Source organism: Panthera leo, chromosome C2 (assembly GCF_018350215.1).
Source record: "Panthera leo isolate Ple1 chromosome C2, P.leo_Ple1_pat1.1, whole genome shotgun sequence".
Classification (NCBI taxonomy): Eukaryota; Metazoa; Chordata; class Mammalia; order Carnivora; family Felidae; genus Panthera; species Panthera leo.
Genome location: NC_056687.1, coordinates 72,832,231 through 72,850,517, shown reverse-complemented (window position 1 = coordinate 72,850,517; position 18,287 = coordinate 72,832,231). Strand labels below are relative to the sequence as shown.

The 18,287-nt window shown below is 43.1% G+C and overlaps 1 protein-coding gene across 1 annotated transcript; it reads right to left on the bottom strand.

Moving 5' to 3' along the window:
- Nucleotides 1–1,225: 1,225 nt before the first annotated feature.
- APOD (apolipoprotein D) lies at nt 1,226–17,800 on the bottom strand. Its single transcript, XM_042955478.1, has 5 exons — nt 17,634–17,800; nt 13,784–13,926; nt 8,660–8,781; nt 5,050–5,138; nt 1,226–1,687 (listed from the first exon to the last, which is right to left on the bottom strand). Exons 2-5 carry the CDS (start codon nt 13,904–13,906, stop codon nt 1,452–1,454), a joined length of 570 nt encoding a protein of 189 aa, XP_042811412.1. The 5' UTR covers nt 13,907–13,926; nt 17,634–17,800; the 3' UTR covers nt 1,226–1,451.
- Between the last annotated feature and the right edge of the window lie 487 nt (nt 17,801–18,287).

The window sequence follows — 18,287 nt, the reverse complement described above, 5'->3', positions numbered from 1 at the left end:
TCTGCTTTGGTACCTACCGCCCCCTTCCTGCCTTTCTGCCAGGTAGTTTTCAGAACTGGAAGCTACAATTTGAGGTCGCATTTATGTAACAAAAGGAAAATTGTACATATTGAGATCCTTGGGATTTTTGTAACCGTTAACACATTAAAGAGTCTCACGTGCTCAAGGAAACTCATAGTTTATGATCATGCTGAAAAAGCCAAAATCTAATCAAACAGCTTAATTTCGGAGTCATTACCCAAAGCCTTCGTAGATTGCAAATGCCATGTGAACTAAGTGAAATTGCAGGGTGATAATTCTGAGGTCTTTCCGATTTTAAAAGTCATAATGCAAAAAAAAAACCCAAAAAAACAAAAATAGCAACAACAACAACAAAACAACAACTCAAGGTGGTTCCTGATTGTCCGAAGTTGGAACACCCAGAGGTGGGGCTGCACTCCTCAGCTTGGATTATACTTGCATCTTTACTTGTCAGTCTCCCTTGCTAGACTGTAAACTTCCACAGGATGACAGGGTTCTAGATTTTTCAATGCCCAGAATGCAGTTGGGCCTCGGTAAATATCCGTTGAATGAGAGACCCAAAAAAAGTTGATTTTCTAAAAAACAAAAAAATCCCCATAGTCTTCTCCCTTATAGATTCTCTCCTGCACAGACACCAAGATGGTCCCATTCTTTAGCCTGACTCTGAAGACCTCCTGATGAGAAAGTAAATACTTCAGAGAAACTGCCTGTCAGAGACTCAGAAAACCCAAATGATTCCCCCTAAAGGAGTGCCTACTGGGGGCACCTGGGTGGCTCAGTCGGTTAGGTGTCCGACTTCAGCTCAGGTCATGATCTCGTGGTCCATGGTCCATGAGTACAAGCCCCGCATCAGGCTCTGTGCTGACAGCTCAGAGCCTGGAGCCTGCTTCAGATTCTGTGTCTCCCTCTCTCTCTGCCGCTCCCCCGCTCATGCTCTGTCTCTCTTTCTCTCTCTCTCTCAGGAATGAATAAATGTTAAAAAAAAAAAAAAAAAGAGTGTCTACTGTAGGATGTGGCACCTGGACTCAGGTCACCCATAATAGGCCTTTTCGGTCTGCTTTCCCTTTCCAGAAACAGGATTGTTCTCTTTAAACTTAAACTGTACAGTGCTTTGTTTCTTTCAACAGAACAGTTCATGGATCTCCAAACATAAGCGTATAATTGAAAACCCACAATAATCAATTCAGAATCTACTGTGAGCACAGCAGGTCAGCAACAAGTTTATTATTAGACTGGCAAGGTAACATGGTACATGGCTAAGTGTTTGGGTCAGCGTTCCTTGACTTTCTCTCCACAGGCTTCTGCTTTCAAATTTCCCCTCTGGTGTTTGCAATGTTGCCGTGGTTGGTTTGTCTTTATGAAGGGTGGGGTGGGGGGAAGCAAAGCAAAAGAAGTAACATTGAGTGAAGGCAGGTTCCCTTTAGAGCCTCTTACAGTGGCTCAGGGCAGTTCACCTGATCTGTGATAGTCATTTTTTCTATGTCAATTTCATTAGAAGTCAAGATATCTTTTAGATAGGTCACTGTTTCTGGAGGGAGATAAGGGTTTCTTCCCAAGATCCAAACATGATCCATGTGAAAAAGCCAGACGATTGTGGTACAGGAGTACACGAGGGCGTAGTTCTCATAGTCGGTGGCCAGGACCCAGTATGGAGCAGATGGCATCACTGAGAACCAGAGGAGAGCAGTATTAAGAGGGACCAGGACAAGAGGAACCTTCATCTCCAGGACCCTGGAAGCCAGGATCCTAGTTCTTCTACTGTAGTAGAACTTAAAAAAAATTAAAAAAAAAATTTTTTTAATGTTTTATTTATTTTGAAGACAGAGAGAGACAGAGCATGAGTGGGGGTGGGGCAGACAGAGAGGGAGACATAGAATCTGAAGCAGGCTCCAGGCTCTGGGCTGTCAGCACAGAGCCTGACATGGGGCTCGAACTCACAAACTGTGAGATCACGACCTGGGCCGAAGTCGGACGCTCAACCGACTAAGCCACCCGGGGGTCCCCCCAATTTTTTTTTTAAATGTTTATTTATTTTTGAGAGAGAGAGAGAGAGACAAAGAGAGTAAGCAAGAGAGGGGCAGAGAGAGGGAGACAGAATCTGAAGCAAGTTCCACGCTCTGAGCTGTCAGTACAGAGCCCGATATGGGACTCCAACCCATGAGCCGTGAGATCATGACCTGAGCTGAAGTCGGACACTTAACCAACTGGGCCACCCAGGCACCCCAAGAGTAGTGGTTCTTAATTCTGGCTTTATGTGGGAATCTTATGGGAACTTTGACAAATACTAGGCCATGTTTCTCCAGACTGATGTGGAGGTGGTTGGTACTCTTGAAGGCTCCCCCATGATTCTAATGTGCAGCCAAAGCTTAGAGCCATCCTTCTGGATCCTTCCTCCCTGATAACACATCAGTCTGCAGAAAGCCACAGTAATGGGGTGTTTTGCCAGACCTCTTAGACTAACAGGCTGCACTTAGCACCAGTAAGTATGGAGGCACCACTTAGCTAAGTGGAGTTAAGATGGCAAGGTCAGGGACCCCCAGGCTTTCCAAGTCTGTACTTCCCTATTTCCTCCAGAACCTGTCTGAGAAAGGAAGTAAGGGCTAATGTTGGTGTGTTTATTTTCTTTCTGTGTGACCTTCGAAAGTTCTTTTGCTCTCAAGAATATGGTAAATCAGGTGGTAACAGGTTATAAACTCCTCCTCACAAGGGGCCTATGAAGATTCATTGACAGAGGTCTGCACAGTGTTGAAAGCTTAGCATTAAAGGGTCCTTACAACAAGAGAGGGAGGATTTACCTTCTCCGTTTGAATCCAGAGACTTCCTCTGTGAACTTGACCTCCACAGCCAAGGTCCAAGCCAAGGAAATGTCATAGCCCAACTTGTTAAAGTTAAGTGGAAAATGGACCCAAATGGGAGAAAGCTGTGAACTGACCCCATAAGAACAAAAGATTTGGGCACAATCTGCTTTCTTGGGTTTCAAGCAACCCACCTCCTCCACTCAAAAATAATCCCTCTCTTTGCTAAGTCAAACCAGATCTCAGCACTCGTGAATGACCATGAGAAGCTGGACAAAAGAGGCAGGGTGTAAGAGATTAGAACTTGGCTGGGTGTCAGGGACCCAGCTGGTTATCAGGACAACACAAGAGGGCTAGTCCAGATGACCACCCACTGAGGTCCCTCCTACCTCTGACTTTCTACCTGTTTATAAATATGAAAACAGAAGGACAGTTGGAGGACATCTGGACAGAAGCCTGCACAAGGCTACAGGGCCCACACTGAGTGGGCCCTGACTTACCTTTCTAGCACCATTGGTGCCTGCCTGCCAGGCTCACTATTGAGAGCTTGTATTCATCACAGATCTGCGACCTTTGAATTTCCACTGCTTTGTGTGTTCCCAGCTGGACTGGGAACTCTACAACCCTGAGTGGTTTGGGGGAAATATGTCTTCCAACCTCTTCCTGCCAAGGCGACGCGCCCCGCCTGCACAGAGCCATACATTCACACGCTGTCTTCCTCCCACAGGGTCTAGCTCTCAAGCATACATTTACCCAGACATTTCCTCATAGCAAAGAAAACTTCCACATCTCTTTATTAGAAAACTCTGACCATCTTCTACTGCTTATGGAAGGCACGTCAACTCATTACATGGTTTTTGAGGCTCTTCCCAGTCTTGTCTCGTGCTCCATGTACCCGCCCATCCTCTAGGCTTCTCTCTCCAGACCTTTCCTCAAGCCATTCCTCCTCCTAGGAAAGCCTTTCCCATAGTCTCCTCCACACCCTGGAAGACCCAATGCAAACATCTGATCCCTTCAACCAGAGTGAATCTCTTCCTCCTCTGTTTCCCCTGCCAGCAGCTCCTGCCTCCTTTAGCTCCTGTTGCAGGCCTCCTTGTGAAGGTTGTGCACATAGTATTTGGCCTTCACTCCCATCCCCCCTTCCTTAGTGGAGAGTTTGGGAGACCTTCGTTTTGGTCCCAACTCTGCCTCTAAATGGTCTAGCGAACTTGCCTATATCACCTAGCTTTTCTGCACTTTGACGTTCTTCTTTGTAAAAGTAACAAGAAAGGCTGAGATGCACAAAGTCCCTTACAGTTTACAGAGCATGTGCTATCTCATTTACCCTTAGAATACTGGGCGCAGAAGTGAAGTTAGTTGCCCATGGTCACATGTGCGGGAAGAATTATTTTCATCTCCCAGCATTCCTATCTTGGTCTATAAAATAAGAACTTCCTCACTGCCCTACTCTAGGGACTTGAAGGGGGAGCGGGCTGGAGGACAGTGATTCTTCTTACAGCTGTGACAGCGGTGTCTGCCCCTTGGGTGGGGAGAGGGGCCCTGAAGCACTCTCGGTAAAAGAAAGTCTCACATTTCTGAGCTGGCTTCTGCAGTGTATCTATATCAACAGTAAACTAAAAATTTGGTGCCTTCTCTGTTGTCTGTGTCCTTTCCCCGGTTAAGCCAGAGCTCAGAGGACAAATGCTCGTGATCAAATATCTCTCAGGGAACCCTAAAGTGTGGTGAGAAAGTGGCAGATAGAGCCAGGGCTCAAACTTACCTTCACTCTCGTCATCTCTTGTGTCCAAGCCTTTGCACATGTGAGTTGTTCTGCTGATAATACCACTACTAACAACTAACTACTACTGGCTACTAATATTTCAGGCCTCCATTCCCTCTGGGAAACTAGTCTAGGCTGGTGCCCTACTGCTCTCCCCGGGTGCTACAATTTGTGCTGCCTTTATTGAAACACGGTAGTTTTACAGTAACTTGCCTGCATACTTGTCAGTATCCACATGGGATATAAGCCTCTCAGGGCCAAGGGCCAGCTCTGTCTTGCTCATCATCACATCTTTGGTGCCTAGACCCAAGCATGGCACATAGTAGGTGCTCAACAAAGTATTATGCATTGAGTCACTATAGGTAACACTATAGGTGACACTCAGATATGACAGGAGTGTTTCAACCCAGGGCTCTAGCCTTTGGTTTGCATATCTCCTATCCCTGAAACCTCCTGAGAGAAGTGAATACTTACACCAGAAAAACTTAACTCCCAGCTTGGCAGGCTCTGTGAGGTTGGCCTGGGTGGCTTCACCTTCAATTTGATTCACAGTTCCATCCGGTCTGCAACGAGTTAAAACAAAACAAAACAAAACAGAACAAAACAAAACGCCTTAATTCAATGGAAGCCAAAAATCAATGAAAGGCCACTAAGCATCAGGGTGGCCAAGATTGTGATTTCTGGTTAGGGAGGCTCTTTCCTTTGTCACTGTCTCTGAGACCAAGCAGAGGAAGATGGCCCTGGGTGATAAGAAGCAATAACTGAAATGCTCCAGGACTGGATGATATGTTAGGCCCTAACACTTCTGTGCTGTGTTTTGAGTCCTACAAGGGCATTTCCTGCTCTCAGGCTGCAGAGGGAGGGAGTAAAAGAGAAGGGAACACAAACAAAACAACCCTATACACCAAGAAGATTTACTTCTTTAAAAATGAGAATGGGCCACGGGGCGCCTGGGTGGCTTGGTTGGTTAAGCGTCTGACTTCGGCTCAGGTCATGATCTCACAGTCCGTGAGTTCTAGCCCCGCATCGGGCTCTGTGCTGACAGCTCAGAGCCTGGAGCCTGTTTCAGATTCTGTGTCTCCCTCTCTCTCTGCTCCTCCCCTGTTCATGCTCTGTCTCTCTCTGTCTCAAAAATAAATAAACGTTAAAAAAAAAATTAAAAAAAAAAAACTATAAAAAAAAAATGAGAATGGGCCAAAGGGAAAAACAAGGACTGACATGATTACTCAAAGTCTGGAGATCTGCACGCTTTCCTTGCTCTTGGGGCCTCAGTGACATCATATGACATCATATGACCCATAAAGCCATCCATACACCTGAGCTCTGAGACCCCTATCCAGGCCTGCAAGCTTCTGACTGAGTATGGGAGATTTCAACATAGGCCAGGTAAAAGCAGGCAGTGAGGAAATATTAACCTCATCTCAGTGATTCTCAGAGACATTAAATGTGCAGAAATGCACATCTTGCAACAAATGCCACCTTACAATTCGCAGTGTCATTTCTTTCTTAGTGGTATATAAAATGGTGGTGAATCTTAAAAGTGATGGTCTTCGATTGGATGAAATACTTTCACCCTTTTGAAAGAGTGGCTCCAGTTTTTGGCAACTCCCAATGACTCTGTGGACCTGGGGGAGAGGGGAAATGCCTGGGGACAGAGGCACTGAGGGGAGGGTGCTCACATATCACAGTGCTCTTCCTAGGAAGCTGACAGAGGAGGAGCCTGTTCATCAGTCCTCAAGGGGGCACAGAACAAAAGTTAGAGCAACAGTGTGTGTTAGAAAGTCAGTAGGCTATGGTTAGTGTTGACGGATGTCTCAGAAACCAGATAATAAGCAACAGGTAAGGAAGGATGAGAAATGTATTCAGATGCTCCTGGATGCATAGTCTGTTTATCATCAAGTAGGGCTGGGAACCATCCCTTCCTCTGTCACCTGAAACTCAGCTGGGAGAACAGGAAGATGGTCCATTTCTATCTGCATGCAGTTGCTTAGCAACAAACCAGCCTCTTCTCGAGCAGACTTTCCTGCTTTTCATCATCATTTATGTTTTGGCCAGAACAGTTTTCAAAACACCAGTCTCTGATCATAAATGCACAATTTGTTCATGGGAAAAATACATTTGTATTTTCAAGGGTCTAAGCAGATTAATAGTAATACATAGTATTAATTAAATAATTACTACACACCAAACCCTGTTCTAAGCAATTTACATGTGTTACCTCATCTGATGCTCACAAAGCCCTATGCAGGGAGGTTCTATGATTAATGTCACTTTACTGAGAGGAAACTGAGACCTAGAGTATTACCATAACTAACCTAAGATCACATCATTAGTAACTGGCAGAACCAGGATTTGAAATGGGGCAGCCTAACTCCAAAGCCTGAGCCCTTCGGCTCCCAGCCCCGTGCCAGCTGCTTTTGCCCTCAAATTCTCTGACACTGGCTAAGAGTACTTTGCTCAGACTCCGTGCTGTGCCTCTGCCCATCCTGTAGTATTCCTGAAAGGAGAAGCCATATCATGCTCCTGAACCAGCAAACCTTTCTCCATGTGCCCTTGTATCTTAAACAAACGTGACCCTACAGGCAGAGCAACCTAATACTCAAGATACAGTTAAAGAGGACTCCTGGCCGGCTCCGAAGGAGAGGTGGAAAAATCTTGTGGGTTTTGAGATCAACGTCACTGTCTGACTCTTGGTCATAGAATGGGACAAAATATTTGAAATGAAGTCATTGCAACTTTAGATGGAGGTCTGCATCTCAACCCTTCTCTGGACTCTAAAATAATCTGTTTTTATCTTTAGAGGCCCTTGAGATTCTTAACTTTATTTCTATGGTTTATGAAGGCAGGGAGTCAACCCACTTATGTTCTGGCTCACAGAAAGCTTAGTGGATAACAAGATGGCCACACAAAGCCTCTCGGAGCCTGAGTAACTTTCATGCTGTGTTATAATTGTTTTCTTGGAGTTGAGCACAGTTCTCAGTTCCTGTAGGGAACAAGAAGGACAGCCCTTCACCCCAGCCTTTCTTCCATTTGTCTTCTGTTCTCTTCCCCATTTCACTTCTCCCTGGGTTTGAATCTTAGCTTTGTTGCTTACAAGCTGTGTGGCCCTTGGGCAAATTACTTTCCCTCTCTGTACCTCAGTTTCCTCATCTATAAGTGTGGGGTTAATAATAGTACCTACCTCAGGGTTGTTATGGGAATTAAATAAATATATATATTCATTTACATATATACATATATGTACACACATGTATATATACATACACATACAGAATAGTGCCTTGCATTTAGGAAATACTTAGTATTTGTTACTATTGTTTATTGTTGCTCTTATCTTTGTTGATAGAAGGTTGGTAGGAGCTCTTTCTGGGGCTTTTTAAAGTTTCTGTTTGCTTTCTAAAGTATGAATTCTCATATCAAATAGAAATCTGTATTTCAGTATCAGAAAAGTATACTTCTATAGGCGATCCTGTTCCCATAACCTAGAATGTGACCATGTATTTGATTCTTGCTTAACAAGAAAAGGAGTTTTCTAATAGTTAAAGCTGTCTGGAGATGAAATAAATTGTCATGGAAGGCAATGAGCTCCCAGTTCCCGGAAGGAGTCAGGTAGAGCTGGATGTCTTCTGTTAGTGGATAATATAGAAAGGGCTTCGTTCTTAGTTTGGAGATCAGATGAGATGGTCCCCCTCCCCAGCCCCCTTGTGCCCCCTCCCCCTCGTCCTTTGCTACCAGAGTATCTATTTTGCTATGAGAGCAGGAACCCTGCAGTTTGGATTCCCATTGAGTTCCTAGTGCCTCTCATAGGCAGTACACATATAATAAGTACACAACACTCAAGGGAGTCCACAATACAAAAAGATACTCAGCAAGTGGTCATGGAAATAAATGAGTGGCTTCTCGTCCCCACCATTCTGCTTGCCAAAAACTTTGATCTTAGGACCTGCTGTGAGCAGGCAGGACAGACCCAGCAACATCTGCATCACCCCCCTCAACGAGATTGCAAGGACACCCGGTCACCCCAGGACAACTCTCTGCAGGCTGGCTCCAGGACTGTGTTGCTTTTGAAACCACAGCCACTCACCTCAACTCCTGGTTTATCACTTTGATGTTTCCGTTTTCCATTAGCGAGTAGTTGGCTTGGATGCAACTTCCCTTCTCAAAGCTCACTGGGATCTTCTCAATTTCATACCATCGTCCAAGATACTGCAGAGGTAACAAGAAGCAGAGAAAACCCCATGGCTCTCTGGGGACCTGCAAACTCTTCCCTATTGTTGCCTTTTAGAGCAGAGCCCTTTCCTGGGGAAACCAAGCAAAATGGGCTGCATTGTTCTGACAGCAACTGAGCAAGATATTGATTCAAATGAGAGTAAGTGAATCGGATGTGCAGGCCTTGGTTGAATGCCACATTTTATTCCTAAAGTGCTCTTTATTTAGATATGCTGTCAGTGGCCCCTCCAGCCAAAATCTATGTGAAATTCTAAACTCTATGAAAGAGAGCGAGCAGTCCAGATGATGGAAGGTGCCATCTCAAACATTTTGTGATTCTACGAGGCATCTTTGAGTTGTGTGCAAGTCAGATATATTCACTGTGGGGAACTGGGACTCCAGAGTTGGTTGCATTCTCCTCATAAGACCTCGCACAGGGAGGTGGACACAAAAGCTTTTGGCAGGTGATCAGGACTTAGAAGACTGATACCACGGGGGGTATGGTCTCAGTTCATAACTTCGTGTACAGAGTCAACTCTAAAGAAGTGTGCATTGTTGTGGGGGAGGGGGAGAAAGGCATGTTCACAGTTCCATTACATGCTCCAATTTACAACCTTCGTGGAGGGCAAGTTGGCAATATCTAGCAAAGCAATTTCACTTCTGGAAATGTAACCTCCTGATAAAAAGAAAAAGAAATGATGCATATATGAGGTTATTTGTTGTGGTACTATTGTAAGAACAAAATACGGGAAACTAGAGCCTGAGCATTCGTAGGGGACTAGGTAAATAAATTATGGCACATCCATATAATGGATTGTTACACACCCTCTTTTAAAGGAGTCATATGCGGGGCGCCTGGGTGGCTCCGTCGGTTGAGTGTCCGACTTCGCCTCAGGTCATGATCTCACTGTTTGTGGGCTCTGTGCTGTCAGCCTGGAGCCTGGAGCCTACTTCGGATTTTGTGTCTCCCTCTCTCTCTGCCCCTTCCCAGCTCATGCTTGGTCTCTCTCTCTCTCTCTTCTCTCTCAGTCTCTCAAAAATAAATAAACATTAAAAAAAATTTTAAGGAGTCCTATGCAATTATCTCCAAGATACATACAATGGAAAAAGAGCTAGGTGAAAAATAGTGTATATGTAAAAACGGGGGGAAAGATTATTATATTCATTTTCTATTGCTGTTGTAACAATTTACCAGAAGCCTAAAACAACCCAAATTTATGGTCTCACAGGTCTGTACATCGAGTGAGTTTGGTTAAAATCAAGGTGTTGGCAGGGCTGTGTTCCTTCCTACAGGCTCTAGAGGACTCTGTCTTCTTGCCTTGTCCGAGTTGTTGAGGCCACCCGCCATTTTTTGGGTTGTGAACTCCTTCCTCCATCTTCAGAGCCAGCAAATGCAGGTGAAAGCCTTTTCACATTGCATCTCTCTGATTCTTGTTCCATTGTCACACCTCTCTGACTACAGTTGGGGAAGGTTCTCTGCTTTCAATGATTAGATTGGTCCTTTCTGGATAACCCAGGCCATGCCTGCCATCTCCAAGTCTATAACTTTAATCACATCAGCAAACCCCCCTTTCCATGTACGGTGGCACAGTCACAGGTTGCAGGCATTAGGGTGAGGTCATCGTTCCGCCTACTGCAGTTATGTATGTATTCGTGAACATATACATTCGCTCCCAAAAGATACACAATAAAATGATTTACTGGTTGCTACTGGGGAAGGAAACTGAGGTAGGAGGGGAAAAGGGGTAGGAGAAGAGCTTCATTGTATGTTCTCTGGCCCCTTTAGGATTTGATCCATGTGACCATATTTACTTAGTCAAAATATTAATTGAAAGTATTTTTAAATTTAAAAATGTATTACTCAACAAAAGAAAATCAGAGACGCACTCACCTTCAAAAAGTGAGAATTGGAAATGAGAGTACTGCAAACAGGTGGCAGTATGGCTTCGGTCACATGGCTCTTTGCTCAAATATATACCCATGTTTGTGACCTAAAATTTCCACTCATTTATTAAAGGCACATCTTTCAATTAAAACCACTGAAATTAACATTCATTGAAAGCACCAAAAAATACGGTTAAAGGTCAGTTGGTTTCATAGGCATTCTCAAAAACACACTCCATTTTATACAGAGCATTTAAAATGGTTCTATTATTGTTAAGGTGACTTCAGTCCTCCATAATTAAAACCGAGGAAGCATGATTTTCTAGAAAAGGGGAAACTGAAAGGTGGAAGATTGCTTTTTATGTCACGCTCCCTTATAATTTCACAATATTTTTGTGAAAACCTTTTCACGTTTGTGGGTCCCAGTTTCTCTATCCATATAAGAAGAATGCAATGTTTAAAATGAATCCTGGATGGGAATGCAAGCTGGTGCAGCCACTCTGGAAAACTGTATGGAGGTTCCTCAAAAAACTAAAAATGGAACTACTCTACGACCCAGCAATTGCACTACTAGGCATTTATCCAAGGGATACAGGTGTGCTGTTTCGAAGGGACACATGCACCCCCATGTTTATAGCAGCACTATCAACAATAGCCAAAGTATGGAAAGAGCCCAAATGTCCATCGATGGATGAATGGATAAAGAAGATGTGCTATATATATACAATGGAGTATTATTCGGCAATCAAAAAGAATGAAATCTTGCCATTTGCAACTACGTGGATGGAACTGGAGGGTATTATGCTAAGTGAAATTAGTCAGAGAAAGACCAAAATCCTATGACTTCACTCATATGAGGACTTTAAGAGACAAAACAGATGACCATAAGGGAAGGGAAACAAAAATAATATAAAAACAGGGAGGGGGACAAAGCATAAGAGACTCATAAATATGGAGAACAAACTGAGGGTTACTCGAGGTGTTGTGGGAGGGTGGGATGGGCTAAATGGGTAAGGGGCATTAAGGAATCTACTCCTGAAATCATTGTTGCACTATATGCTAACTAATTTCGATGTAAATTTTTAAAAATGTTTTTACTTATTTTTGAGACAGAGAGAGACAGAGCATGAGCACAGGAGGGGCAGAGAGAGAGAGGGAGACACAGAATCCGAAGCAGGCTCCAGGCTCTGAGCTGTCAGCACAGAGCCCAACAAGGGGCTCGAACTCACAGACTGCGAGGTCATGACCTGAGCTGAAGTTGGACGCTTAACTGACTGAGCCACCCAGGCACCCCATAAATTTTAAAAAATAAAAAATAAAATTTAAAAAAATGAATCCTGTAAAGGAAGAGGTAAAACTATCTTTATTTCCAGATAACATGATTTTGTGTATAAAAAATCCTAAGGAATCCACACACACACACAAACTATTAGAACTAATAAATGAAGCTAGCAAGGTTAAGGGATACAAGATCAATATACAGAAACCAAATGGCTTTCTACACTTAAAATGAACACTCTGTAAATTATGAAAATTCCATTTACAATAGCATCAAAAGAATAAAATACTTAGGAATAAGTATTTAACCAAAGAAACACAAAACTTATACTCTGAAAACTACAAAATATTGTTGAAAGAAATTTAATAAGACCTAAATAAATAAGAAATTAAATGGAAAGATAACCTATGTTCAGGGATTGGAAGGCTTAAAATTGTTAAGATGACAATATTCTCCAGATAGATCTAGATTCAATGCATTCTCTATGAAAACAACAACAACAACAACAACAACAACAACAACAACAACACAAAACAAAACTCTGCTTCTTCACTAAATTGACAAACAGATCCTAAAATTCATATGGAAATGCAAAGGACTTAGAATAGCCAGAAGAATAAAGTTGGAGGCGTCATATATTCTAATTTCAAAACTTACTACAAAGCTATAGTAATCAATACTGTATAGCACTGGCATAAAGATAGACACATAAAACAATAAAATAGAATTGAGAGTCTAAAAATAAGCTGTTACATAAATGTCCAATTGATTTTCGACAAGGATGCCAAGACTGTTCGATGGGGAAAGAATAGTCTTCTCAGCAAATAGTTCTGGGCAACTGAATATCCACTGGCAAAATAATAAAGTTGGACTTCTATATCACACTATATAAAAAGCTTAACTCAAAATGGAGCACGAAATTAAATGTAAGGATTAAAACTATAAATCTCTTATAAGAAAATATAGTAATAAAAATCATAACCTTGCATTAGGCAATGGTGTTTTAGATACCAAACGTATAAGCAAGAAAGGAGAAAAATAGATAAATTGGACTCCGTTAATACTGGAAACTTTTGCGCTTCAAAAGACACATTAATAAAGTGAAAAAGCAATCCACAGAATGGGGGGAAATATTTTCAAATCATGTATCTGATAAGAGACTTGTATCTAGAACATATAAAGAACTCTCAGAGCTCAATAATTAAAAAGATAAGTAACCCAACTTAAAAATGGGGAAAGGACTCAAATGGACATTTCTCCAAAGAAGATATAAAAATGGACAATAAACACACGAAAAGGTGTTCAACGTCATTAACTATTAGGGAAATGCAAATCAAAACCATGATGAGATACCCCTCATACCCTGTAAAAATGATTACAACCAAAAAGATGACAATAGCAAGTGTCGACAAAGATAAGGAGAAATTGGTATTATATACACGGCTGATGGGAACGTACAATAGTGCATGCAGCGCTTTTGGAAAATCGTTTCCGTGGGACGATCTGAGGAACATTCTACACATTTCCTCAGAGGATTCCCAGCAGGACTGAACCCTTCTGTTAACAGTGTTACTGTTCAGGAATGCCATCTTTTATTGCCGTTCTGCCTTCTCTCAGTTTCCCCACATGCCCACAGTGCTTCCTGGGATCAGCTTCCCAAAACCCTCTGCTCCCCAGTTCTTGGTCTCAGAGCCTGCTTTGGGGGATGCCCCAGTAAGATAAGTACCTACCCCAAGGCTTGCTGTGGCAATCAAAGCAGAAAACTAACACTGAATCCTAGAGAATGCTTATTCAAATGGGAGGCAAAACAAACGGGAGTTGAGACTTTTGCCACACCTTGTGCACATCAAAATTCTCCTGCACCGGAGGAGTCGGGCATTTCCCAAGGTGAAAGGCTTGTCCGTCTGCGGCACTGAAGAGGCTGGCCAGAGCAGAAAAGAGCAGCAGCGCCGTCATCATCTTGGGGCTCTGGATGGAACCTGGGGTCAGGAGAAACAAAGCAGCTAGAGTTGTTCTGAGCCCCCTGAGGACACGCAGTCACCAGGGGAACATTTCTGGGGACCTCTCTGGGGACCTCTCTGGGGACCTTCCCCTGAGCCCTTTTGAACAGTCACCCTGCAGAGCCACCTGAATCGTCATCATCAACCCTGCTGTGAGGCCTCCACCCCTGGGAGCATCTCCCGACCTTTGTACCTCCATTAGAGCATGCTCTGCCTGGTGTTAGAGCTCGTTGGATTTATTTTGCAACTGCTCCCCCTCCATTATGCATTTTTCAAGGATGGGAGCCCACAGAACCTGGCAGTGTCAGGCACAGTCCATACTTGTTGATGAACAGAAACAATGTGGGGTGGGGATAGGCCGAGGGGGAGGTCGAAGCGGTCAAGTGAACCATGCAAGAGAAAAAAATGAGCACAAACTATGCACGTTTAGTATCTTATGAGATTCATAAGAGAAGTGCCTCCCTGATCTACAACCCCCAATCCTGCCCCATCTTGCTGGGCTGCTTACCAACCCAGGAGTAAGCCTGGAACCTTAACAGGCTGTGGCATGCTGGGGACCCCAGGGTCACCCTGACTGTGTTTGAATGCAGACCTTGCCACACGCTAAGTATAACTGTACATTTTATGCTTTAGTTTCCTGGTCTATTAAGTGGGGGTAATAATCATACCAACCTCACCAAGTTTGGTGAGAATTAAATGAGATACTATAGAGAGAGTATTTAGGGTGAAGTCTGACACAGAGAAAATGCTTAATAAATGCTAGTTATTATTATCGTGAAAAGCAGAAACAAATAACTGCTTCCTGAATTTCTCTTTGGCATTCTGTTGGGGATACTTCTCAGAGATGTTCATTTCTTTTTTTTTTTTTTTTTTTTCTTCTTTTAAAGGTGCATTGACAGGGACGTAGATATGCATTTAACTAGAGAAGGACTAATAGCTGGCAACACGCATTTCAGCCCGGGCACTCTACCCTGCTTCTTTCACTGACTTGCCTTCAGTCTATTCTCCTCCTTGTGACTCCTTGCCTGTAGCTGCACAAGAGCTATTTCTAGCTCTTTGCCTTTCTCCCGCAATAAAGAAGACTGAATCAACGCAAGCAAAATGTTCTCAGATCTGAGCATTTAAAAGGATGTGTCATAACAGGAATAATTATAACCACTTTATTATGGTTAAACCTCCAAATAACCTTTAATAATCAATAGCTTTTCTTCTGGAGGTTTTATCGCCCCATTTTCAAAGGAACAGTTACATAACAAGTAAAACTGCCAGCTGGGGATGGTGGGGGCGGGGTGGTCGCTGAGCCTCCTTTGAGCAAGCCAAGTCTGTGGTAGGACCCCACCTTCTCTGAGAATCCATTTTCCATTAGCTCCTACCACCACGTAAACAACACCAACGATGGATGGATTTGTCTAAACTTACAAAAATTTGTATCCATTTCCAAGAAATTCTTAGAACCGCACAGCTCTACCCTTGGGCCTCAGTAGGGTTCAAGCTCAGTGCCTTGCCCAGAAGATCTTACCTCAAAGGATGGTCACACATTACGCACATTCTACAGGGTCCCCCAAACTGGAGGGACTTAAGAGGTCCTTTCTCCACCCCACCCCTCAGCCCCTGGGAGTACAGATGTCACGCTGAGTGCCAGAAGGGGCAGAGGGCCTGGACTCAGTTACTGTCTGTGGCTGTCCGTCCTGCAGTGACCCTGAGCCATGCTTCCTTCTGAGCACCACCTTTGGTGGCTTTCAGTAAACACCTACCTCTGTAACCTGATGAGTATCATTTCACCATGGGACAGTTAACACCAAAAGTCAGTTCCATGTCTTACTCTGACAAATATCTTATTACAAAATGTTCTATTATGGGCTGAAACATGTGCTTTAGCTGTGTAGGAGGATTTCAGAGCAAGGCTAATTCTTAGCCTTGCTTACATATCTCTTCCAAAGATGTCTCTTTATTGCAGTAGTTTTATTCCTATGGTTAAAACTTCTTGTGATAGAAAGTGTTGATGGCATCCATAATTTCTTTTCCACGTCCCGTCCGTTCTAGTTCACTCAGCACTTACTGAGTACCTTCTGACGGTGAGTGAGGCAGGAGAGAAGGGAGACTCGGGAGACAAGTTGACCAAAGAAAAGCCATTTTGGTTTTAGCCTGACCCTTAACCTAACAGTCAGCAGGTCATAAAAAGAGTTACAAGATCCAACTCACTGAAGACCACAAGATTCCATTCCCTCCAGCACTAAAAGCCACAAAGGTCAGACATTCTTAAAATTGCTCCCTGTGGGTAATTTCATAATCGCCAGACAATGGAAAAACTCACCACCCAATAAAAATGATAAACCCAAAATTAAAGAGTAAGCCCCTTCCCTACACGCTAGCAAATTAAAAAAAAATTATAAAACCATTTATTAGAGGCAAAGGGATGTCCTCTTCCTCAACTGGGAGGAGAGACCACTACTTTGTAAGAAAGCTCCTTTCTTCTATATTTAATAAATCTTTGTCCCTTTCTCTAAATGGCTTGCTCTGAAATTCTTTCTTGTGCAAAGCCAAGAATCCTATTGGCGATGAGCCTGAGGCCCTCCCTCTAGGGCCTCAACCCCATCCAGCATCAAAGGTAAGTCGCATTATTATCTTATACCTGTGAACTTGGGTAGGCGTGACCTATATTTTTGCTCTGTCTTCTAACACTAATGGGAAGATTGTCTTAATGAGGGAAATTTAAATATTTTAAAAATAAACAGAATTTAAATATTATTTTAACTGAATATTAAATTATTTAATAATAATTCTACCAAGGTTATTGTGCATCTGCCCTGGGCCAGCACAGACTCTATGAGCTGGTACTCATACTCATTGAACTTCCCCATGGAGAAGCCCGGGTCTCAGTTTTTCACATGTGCCACACACTGGATCTCCATAACATCCTATCTAGAAGGCTACTGCTATGACATTCTCTGTGTACTCAATGATGTTAATTTCCCAGGGGTTACTTCCTGATAAGGTGTGAAGCCAGAAATTACACCAGGTCTCTTAGGAGCCTGCTCTCCCAACACCTGCGTGTTAGTGCGGGCAAGGTACCTGCTCTGAAAAAGCTGCAGAACGTTGACGACTAGATTTTTAGATTTCACATGATAAAACAAAATGCATTTCCACAAGCCAAGCGGTCTAAATAACCCATTTAGCTATTGACTCTAACAAGAAAATATGTCTTCTTAAGAAACTATTTTTGTGCCATATTGTCAAATGTGTTTTCCAATTCACAGAATGAATTACAGTTCACTTTTTGGTAAATTTTATTGTAATGCACAGTTGGACGACAACTCCTTGAGAATTCATCTAGTACAGTATTGGTTATGGAAAATGTTCTCGTTGTCTGCTTGCACAGAAGAGAATGCATAGTGCAAGCACAAGACATTGAGGTAGGTCAACGTTGGGTTGGCACCCCAGTTCTGCCATTTGTTGGCCTATTGCTTAGGGTATCTGAACCTCAGTTTCCTCATCTGAAAAATGGCACTAATGAGGTTCTATCTTGTAAGGTGGACTGAGGAAAAATGAGACCAATTTTGCAGAGCGACTGGCACAAGCCCTCAATCGTGGCTGTTATTATTTTTGGCTGAAAGGGGGAAAGTAAAAGCCAAGCCTGTCTCTAAGCACTTTTTAACAAAAGCGAAAATGAAAACCACAGTACATACCTTTTCTGTCAAGATGAAGGCAGTTTCCACATGCAAACTCATCCAATTTAAGATGTGTGGTCTTGTTGACCGGCTTCTCCCAAGCTATTTTATAAGCTTCATTTGGTCACTGACGTTTAATTTTAACGCATGCCACACCCACTCCGGGTGGGGAAGGCTGGCCTAAAAGCTTAGTTCTGTATGAAACACAAAGATGGGATGTTTTGTCCATCTCCCTCCCCCAATTTCCTTCACAGCTGCTCCCTGAAAAAGAAACAATGAGATACTGTGTGTATGTGAGAGAGGGAAAGACAAAGTGCATTTCATTCAAAACATCTTTTTTGCTGTGTGGATTTTCTAATTTAATTTTCTCAGTCAGAATGCACTTTAGAGTTCCAGTAAGATGAGCTGCAACATGTTTTCAAGCATCTGGTATTTATTTTTCATTTTTGTGTAAATGAAAAATCAACAACCTCATTTCCTGAAATGGGGCACCCCATGTGGTCCCTGGCCTGGAATGTGACTCAGGCTAGAGAGTGAAGGGTAAGAATTAGAGATGGCTTTTTGTGTGATCCTGGACAAGCCATCCACTTCTCTGAGGCTCAGTCTCCCCATGGTGACGCAGAGGCTCTCATTTCTGTCTCCACCAAAATTGGGTGTATAGGGGAGATACCG